This window comes from Dipteris shenzhenensis, chromosome 4, assembly GCF_047967505.1.
Source record: "Dipteris shenzhenensis isolate YYH24624 ecotype China chromosome 4, Dip_SZ_1.0, whole genome shotgun sequence".
Lineage (NCBI taxonomy): Eukaryota > Viridiplantae > Streptophyta > Polypodiopsida > Gleicheniales > Dipteridaceae > Dipteris > Dipteris shenzhenensis.
The window spans coordinates 61,801,906-61,809,900 of record NC_141599.1 but is presented as its reverse complement, the minus strand read 5'-3'; the positions used below and the strand labels follow the sequence as shown (position 1 = coordinate 61,809,900).

Below are 7,995 nucleotides of genomic sequence, written 5' to 3'. Positions count from 1 at the left end.
ATCTTCCCCCACCACCTCCCTACTATGTCAATTGCCCATCCTCATTATGGAGCAGGAAACTCGAGGCGTGTGCAACATCAAAAGTGACAACAATTACATGAACTTGTAAGGAAGACACTTGCAACTTCATCTACATCTGTGCTTAAACATTTATTTCAACTCTCAAATTCATAATATATGAACCTCACATCTTGCATGAACCAAACCTGTCACCACTCCAAAGCAACATGGGCTATCATAATTCGATGGACTGCTTGCCTAGGAGCACAACCTTTCAAGGGCTACATGTTGTATGTAGTGTTTTATTAGACCTTGCTAGAAATTAGAATTCAGCAGCACAAAATGTATGCTACAAATTACAATAGCACAAAAGATCAGAATTCAGCAACATAAAAGGGTGACTGCAGGTAGAGGCCGAGAGGGGAGTGGAGGTCGGGAGACAGAGGGGAGAGGAGATAGAGAGGAGAGAGGAAGGTTAGGGGAGTGAGAAATAGACTCAAAGAAGATTAAGGGGAAGGAGGGAGGGAAACTTGACCGCTTTCCTTAGTGGGAGAATGTGGGAAGGAAGTTGCCATGTGGCAAGGAAGAGAGGAGCCATATGAATGCTACATGGCATAACCCTAGAGTGACATGTGAATCTCAAAAATAAGTATATATATAGATATGTTTTTTTGACTTGTGCTAATTGATTTGAGTACTTGGAGGGAAATCAGAGCTCATAAGAGATATTTGTATTATTTTTGGGTGAATTTATCAAATTTAAAGCTCTAAATATTAGCCCATCCAACTTAGAGAAGCCTCCATTTGCTTTTGGGAAAATTTCACCACTATTTGTTCTTTTCTTGGTTTTGACTAGCAAGAAGGTCTCGATGTATGAAATTATTTGCATCTAAAGCTCCTTCAATGTTAATGGAAATAGTTTAAAGTGGGAAATGGGCATTGAATTTTATATTGTTTAGGGGTTAGTCAAGCTCTATGTCCACAAGACAAGTTAACAACAATAGTTGAAAGTGGAGAGTGGGCATTCATGATTTCTATATCACTTTAGTCAAGCTCTATGTCCACAAGACACGGAGTGTGAACATGGTTCCTTTTGCATTCAATTTAAACATCTTAGGTCTACACCACTCAGGCTTTTGATTTATGTGGATGGCTATAAGTCCTCCCAACAAATGTTTCCTTACAAGGGGATGCTAGAAGGAAGGTCTTGGAGGGGTCCCCAATTCATTAGCATAATGGATAAGCTTGAGCCTTTCATTTGTGGGTGTGACCTTTTCTATTCATAACACATACATTGGTGCTTTTGATTCATGAGTCTTGCCTACCAATGACTTCTATATTGTCCTTTGTTAGTGGTTGATGGTTTACTATGTATGATACTCTTTGTCCTTAAGGATCAAGATTGAAAATGTACATGTTAAGAAAAATTGCCATGAACCTACTTTGGTGAAGACCATCTGACCCCTCCTCCTTATCCTCTAGCTCACCCTCATCCTCCTTGCACCTAGTGACCCCTTCAAATGGATGAATCCAATGATGATGTGCCTCATTGAAAATCTTAATCCATTGTTGCTCCAGCTTTATATCCACACCGAGGTAATTAGAGTACGAATATGCAGAGTCTAAAAGAATGAAATAGGGCTAAGACAATCATTTTTGTACTTATTTTCATCAACATAGTCTAGTTTTGGACAAACATGGGTTGTAAAAGTTGAAATAATACTTTTGTAGGTCACAATGGTGTGTAGTTAAGAGGTAAAACCACTATGTGAGCACTAATCCCCCAAAAATAATTGTCCATCTCAGGGTGGAGGGCCGGGGCATAAGGGCACATTAACTTTTATATCACTTTGTTGTTAGTCAAGATCCATATCCACAACACAAGAAGCTACTCAATTTCAAAATGAGTCTTGAGGTGGGTCCTTTACATATTTCATAACAGGTACAACCATCCAAACTTTTGATTCATGGATGTAGCCAAAGTCTTCTAACTTTTCATTCTCCATAGTAGTTTTTTTAGTTTTTGTTGGGGAGGGAACATTTAAAGAGGGGGTGCCAATTATTTATGGCTACATTTTCACTTTATTGGTCTCTCATTCCCATAAATCCTCTATGTCTTTCACATAATATATAAGCTTGAGCCTTTCTTTCATGGGTGTGACCATTTCTTTGCACAATGTATATGTTAATATGTTGGCATTTTGCATTGTAGAGTCTAGGCTACCAATGACTTATAGTTTCTCCATTGGTAGTGATTGGTGGTTTTCTTTATATGGCATTTAAGGGCAAAGATTTGAAAAGCTTAAAAATGTCACGAGAATTTTCATGAACCACTTGAAACATTTAATGAAATATATGGCTCCCTCTTTTTACATGACAACCATGAAATAAAATACAGCTAATCAATCTTGAAATTTTGATATTATCTAATTCAAATCTATGGCATAAAATTTCCCACTTGCAAGCATTTTTTCTTACCGTATTCTTTCTAACAAATACTTCCCATTTGATGCATTATGTAGAAAAGATGTGACAATCACATGTGTTCAACAAAAGAACATTGTTTAATCACATGTATTTAATAGGAATATATTATTAAAGGCTATCATACTAATCATTTTGAAAAAAAAGCTACAGAGTTGTGCATCCATGCATGCATTCGTATGTGAATGCACATGTGTGTGTGTGTGTGTGTGCGTGTGTGTGCGCATGCACATTTGTGCACATGCATGCATGTGTGTGTGTGCATGCATGCATGTGCACATGCGTGCACGTACGTGTACATGTGCATGTCCGTGCATGCAATGTGTGTGTGTGTGTGCGTGTGTGTGTGTGTGTGTGTGTGTGTGTGTGTGAGAGAGAGAGAGAGAGAGAGAGAGAGAGAGAGAGAGCATGGCCAACATATGGTATACATACATTAGAAATAGATGGACGTGGAGACATGACTTGTCTTTGGAGAGTCTCAAATTCGTGAGATTTTCCACTTTTCCTAATATGGTCTTATAAGCATTATCTTTTTGGGTAGTAGATCCTTGATGATTATCTATAGTTCCTCTAAATTGGCAATGAATCCTGGTTCAATAGGTTTTTCAAATATCTCATGTTCAGAGGTGAGTAGGTTAAGAACATCAGACATGTTGGGTCTTAATGCATGTGATGCTTGGGTACACAAAAGTGCAACCTGCAACACTCTCAAAACATCTTGGACAACAATGTTTCTTAGCTTTGGATCTAGTGTTTCTATTTGTTGATGCTGCTGGTATAATGTCCATACCTGAAAAACAGTATCACATGATCATAAATGATGGTTGACTTTTATAAGAATCACAAGCACTAGTGAAATTATTTATAACTATGCTCAAATTGACATAGAAATGCCGAACCCATTGTAGTAGATGTCGTTCCTGTATATGGAGCCCTGGTTCTATATTTCTCCTTCCAGTTAAGATCTCAAGAGTGAGTATCCCATAACTAAACACGTCAGCTTTGTTTGTTAATTGCCCATGTAAAGCATATTCAGGAGCAAGATATCCTCTGCAAAAGTTGTCATTGTACCTACTTAGTAATTCAAATTGAGGAAAAGAAACAACTAAAATTTATATTGTTAAAGTTACATATCTAGCAACATGCACTAGTGATCTTAAGTTAGGATTTGCAACATTTGTTGATTGACAAATATTTGAGTGGAAAAACCATGGGAATTTACATGGATATTTATATCATGTTACTAATCACAAAGCATAGTTCCATTCTAAACTCATGATAAACGTAGGATAGGAATGATCACCTTCCTTATTATCTTCATAAATCTAGAGACCGCATGTGGAGTCTAGGTGCATGGTTTTAAGGAGTAATGAAAGTGGAGGAGTGGAGGTGGATGCTTCTTCCACCCCTCACAAAATGGCAAGATGGAAACCATATTATGTGTGAGGGGAAGACATAAGCTCCCCACTTTCACGATTGGCAACGTTTAAGGAGAAGTCCCACCTCAATTTTGCATAAGCAAGGTTGATGCGGGGAGCATTGGAGACCTTTTCCATTGAATGAATCACTGATGGAGTAGGGAATTTGTGGCTAGTATTGGGTGGAAACCAATGAAACTGGAGATTGATTGGCAGGTCGGGAGCCGATTTCATCAGTTTTTGGCTAGTTGTTGTTGACCTTGAATGGGTGGCACACGTCAGACAGGGTAAGAGCAAGTTGTCAAGGTGGTGTTTTCGTGCTGGTCAGTCTGGTCACTGTTAATGTTAGTCTGGTCAATCTGGTCAATGTTAGTCCAAAGGAGTAGACTAGGCGGTCAGTATGTACAATTAGCCGGTCAATGGGTTAGTATCCATTTACCATTACGAAAGATTTCTGATGCATCAAACCTCTTCTAATCCGAGGGGTTGCAACGCTAGGCGTCAAAATCCTTCAAAACATTATTCCTGTTGAACCTCTGCAAACCTTGCGGCTTGCACACTCTACACTTTTGACGATTCTAAATGTGGTTTAACGGGAAATGAGAAGGAATCAGAAAATTGTCCTATGAGTATCCTAGACTACGCCATGTGCTAGCGCACTTAAAGTAAAGCTTGCATTATATATCTGTTAAAAATGAAAAGTGGGCTTAAGAGCTTGGGAAATCATACAGGGTCCCGGCGACTCTCGTGCTGATGTGCGACTGGTCCCCTGGGAAAAGTCTGGCAATGCCGAAATCAGCGATTTTGGGTTTCATCTCGTGGTCTAAGAGCACATTGCTGGCTTTGATATCCCTGTGAACAATTCGGATCTCACAGGCGTCGTGTAGGTAGTGCAATCCATGGGCTGTCCCAATGATAATTTCACGTCGCATTGGCCAATCTAGGGGAAATGGGCAATCAGCACCTGATAAACCGCATCAATTTAGTGTTCGTTCCAGATTACAAACAGAAAGACGTAATATCTGCCCGATTCTTGGAAAACAATCTTCGAAATTGCAGGATTTTACCGAACAGGAATCTGTCGAGGCTTCTGTTAGGTGCATATTCGTAAACGAGAAGCCTATGCGGCCCTTCCGCGCAGCATCCCAACAGCTTTATCAGATTTTTATGTTGTACTGTTGTCAACAAATCGACCTCATTCATGAACTGCTGCTTCCCTTGAGTGCTACTCACAGAAAGTGATTTCACTGCGACTTCTCGTCCATTAGGTAACGTTCCCTGCCATGGAGGTACAGAAAGGCAGGCTTTCAAACGTTGTCGAAACTTGGCAATGAAGTCCATCCTCTCTCATTCATTGAAAATGCAACATCAGGCACTGAGAATTCGCGTAGAAGTTAGCAACTCATGTAACGAGTCGATGCAATACCCTAAGCATGTCAATGCCTTACTTTGTAAACACAATTCGAGATTAGTACAATACTACAACGCCTCGTTAATATTGTACATGATCAGGTACCTTGTGGACACTGCCGAATCCACCCTCACCAAGCTTGTTGTCGGGATGGAAGTTCCTAGTGGCTGCCTTCAATACACCAAAGGAATAAACTCGTGCCTTGTTTCGTAACGCCAATCTTCTGTCGTCCTGAGTTGTGCTCTCTCGCGGTCGGGCCGCTGCAAAGATATTTCGAAATCTTATTCCGACATATGAAAGACTCTGCCTACTTGCGAACGGTGTTTCCCACAACTCTCACCTGTTTCCTTGCGTCTCACTTTAATGGCAAAGCTGCAAAAAGATAGCGATGCAACAAGAAAAACAATGACGCCCGCTGTGACTCCAACAATAACAGAGGTCGATGCACCTGGATTTCCAGGATAATTTCTGTTTTAGTCGTGCCGAAACGAAACTGAATCCGATCATCGATACTGCTGCTAAGCACAACTTCCCAAGCTACTAAATCGAATCATGCGTAGTTCGGAATGAGAACTCTCTAGAACGGCCCGATATAACTAAGGCATTGCAATACCTCGGTATTTACGGGCTGTCTCGCGAGGGCCGCTAAATGAAGGTGCTGGAGCAAGTGTGAATATCGTGTTGTTGGTGGGCGTGAAAAAAGAGTATGTCGCATAGCGATAGAAACAACTTCCAGCGACTATTAGCGCTTCGGCAGCGTCTCCACAATCCACTTGTCTAACTTCATAAATGGGTTGGAGGCATTGTGAACATTCTGTCGCTGAGAGATATCCAATGCATTGAGCAAGAGCGTACAAGGGCTCTGTGACGGCAGATGCGTAGCCTCCATAGCGGGGAGCAGCGTCTATTACCGTCTTGACGACTGCGTCGACTTGTTGAGAGAAGAATGGAATCTGTTTGGTTTGTTGAGAATGGTTGCATGAGGCAACAAGTGCTTGTCTATTAAGCACGAAGAAAGAACTGTTCTGGTACTGAAGGTAGCAAATATCTACGAGGATTCGCGCTCCTACAGCATAAGCACAATGAGTCTGGACAAGACTTACTAGCACAGAAACGCACTGGGAACATTGCTTGAATGTGAGATCACCACGGCATTGGAACGCCCCATACATCGTGTCCAAACCTCTGCCAACAATGCTAACGTCGTAAAAGGCCCTTGCGGACGCGACGGTGAGATTTGTCAAAACCGTGTGCAGGTTCTCGCTCAAGACGCTGCCATCGCTGAAATTAGCAGGAAGGCAGTCGTAAGCTCTTATATTAGTCTGTCCTTCAACACTGCTGGGGTGTAGGACAGCTGAGAATCCACCGCTGCTGCTGTTTGCCTTGGCATACATCGAGAAGAAAATGCAAACAGCAGTAAAACAAGCCAGACATTGCAGCTTGGGGCGAAATTTGGTCGTGCTAGGAGGAAACAATGAGGCGTGAGTCATAATTCTTGAGGAGATAGTTAGAGGCGGGACGAAAGGCATTTCTCAGCGCAAAGCTGCGAGAAGGTCTTGTAAGACGTTTTGCTAAGTCATGTGGCAAAGTTGAAGGTAGAGAACTGTCGAATCTTATAGAAAGAAATCAAGTAGTCCTCATACCGAAAATGAGGAGTTCACACGAAGCAGGAAGACCTTCGAGTACGTGACATCGATAGACGACGTTTCGTTCTCAATTGCGTCTACATTTCTGTCGCTTCTCTTTCCGAGGCGATGCGACGTCAATTCTTTGGAAATTTCGACCCCCGGGTCCTGGCGTGCTTCCTTTGAATTCAGTCATCGCTGGGCAGGCAGCCTGAGGGTCCTGCCCTGCAGTGAAAGTCAAGGACAGAGGTGGAAGAGCATTCTCCACCGTCCTTTGAATTCATTCATCGTTGGGCAGTTAGATGAAGGTCAGGCCTGCAGTGAACGTCAAGGCCAGGGTAAACTTATGTGCCTCGCGCTGTACGTCACTTGGCATTTCGTGCCTTTGGTCCCGCGAGCTGTTGATTAGCCCTCAGCCCCGAGTGCTCTGCGAACTCATTTGCCGGAACTGGTATACCAGAACTTCTCTGCTGGAACTGTTCTCTACCGCGTCTCTGCGGCACTTGACCCTCTATTGCCTACGGGTCTGCCTCTGCCGCGTCTAATGGATCTACGCCTCTATTGTTTGGGCCTCTGCCTTTGCCACATCTGCACTCACTCACGCTTTTGATGAGGCGGAATTGTGCGCGATGACATGGTGACTCGCGCAGTCATATCTACGAGGATTCGCGCTCCTACAGCATGAGCACAATGAGTCTGGACAAGACTTACTAGCACAGAAACGCACTGGGAACATTGCTTGAATGTGAGACCACCACGGCATTGGAACGCTCCATACATCGTGTCCAAACCTCTGCCAACAATGCTAACGTCGTAAAAGGCCCTTGCGGACGCGACGGTGAGATTTGTCAAAACCGTGTGCAGGTTCTCGCTCAAGACGCTGCCATCGCTGAAATTAGCAGGAAGGCAGTCGTAAGCTCTTATATTAGTCTGTCCTTCAACACTGCTGGGGTGTAGGACAGCTGAGAATCCACCGCTGCTGCTGTTTGCCTTGGCATACATCGAGAAGAAAATGCAAACAGCAGTAAAACAAGCCAGACATTGCAGCTTGGGGCGA

At 42.7% G+C, this 7,995-nt stretch overlaps 1 protein-coding gene across 1 annotated transcript; it reads right to left on the bottom strand.

Annotated features, from left to right (window-relative positions):
• Window positions 1-3,043: 3,043 nt before the first annotated feature.
• LOC147903182 (cysteine-rich receptor-like protein kinase 2) lies at window positions 3,044-6,803 on the bottom strand. Its single transcript, XM_087373182.1, has 7 exons — window positions 5,927-6,803; window positions 5,654-5,761; window positions 5,419-5,573; window positions 4,970-5,180; window positions 4,632-4,866; window positions 3,384-3,534; window positions 3,044-3,274 (listed from the first exon to the last, which is right to left on the bottom strand). Exons 1-7 carry the CDS (start codon window positions 6,801-6,803, stop codon window positions 3,044-3,046), a joined length of 1,968 nt encoding a protein of 655 aa, XP_087229308.1.
• Between the last annotated feature and the right edge of the window lie 1,192 nt (window positions 6,804-7,995).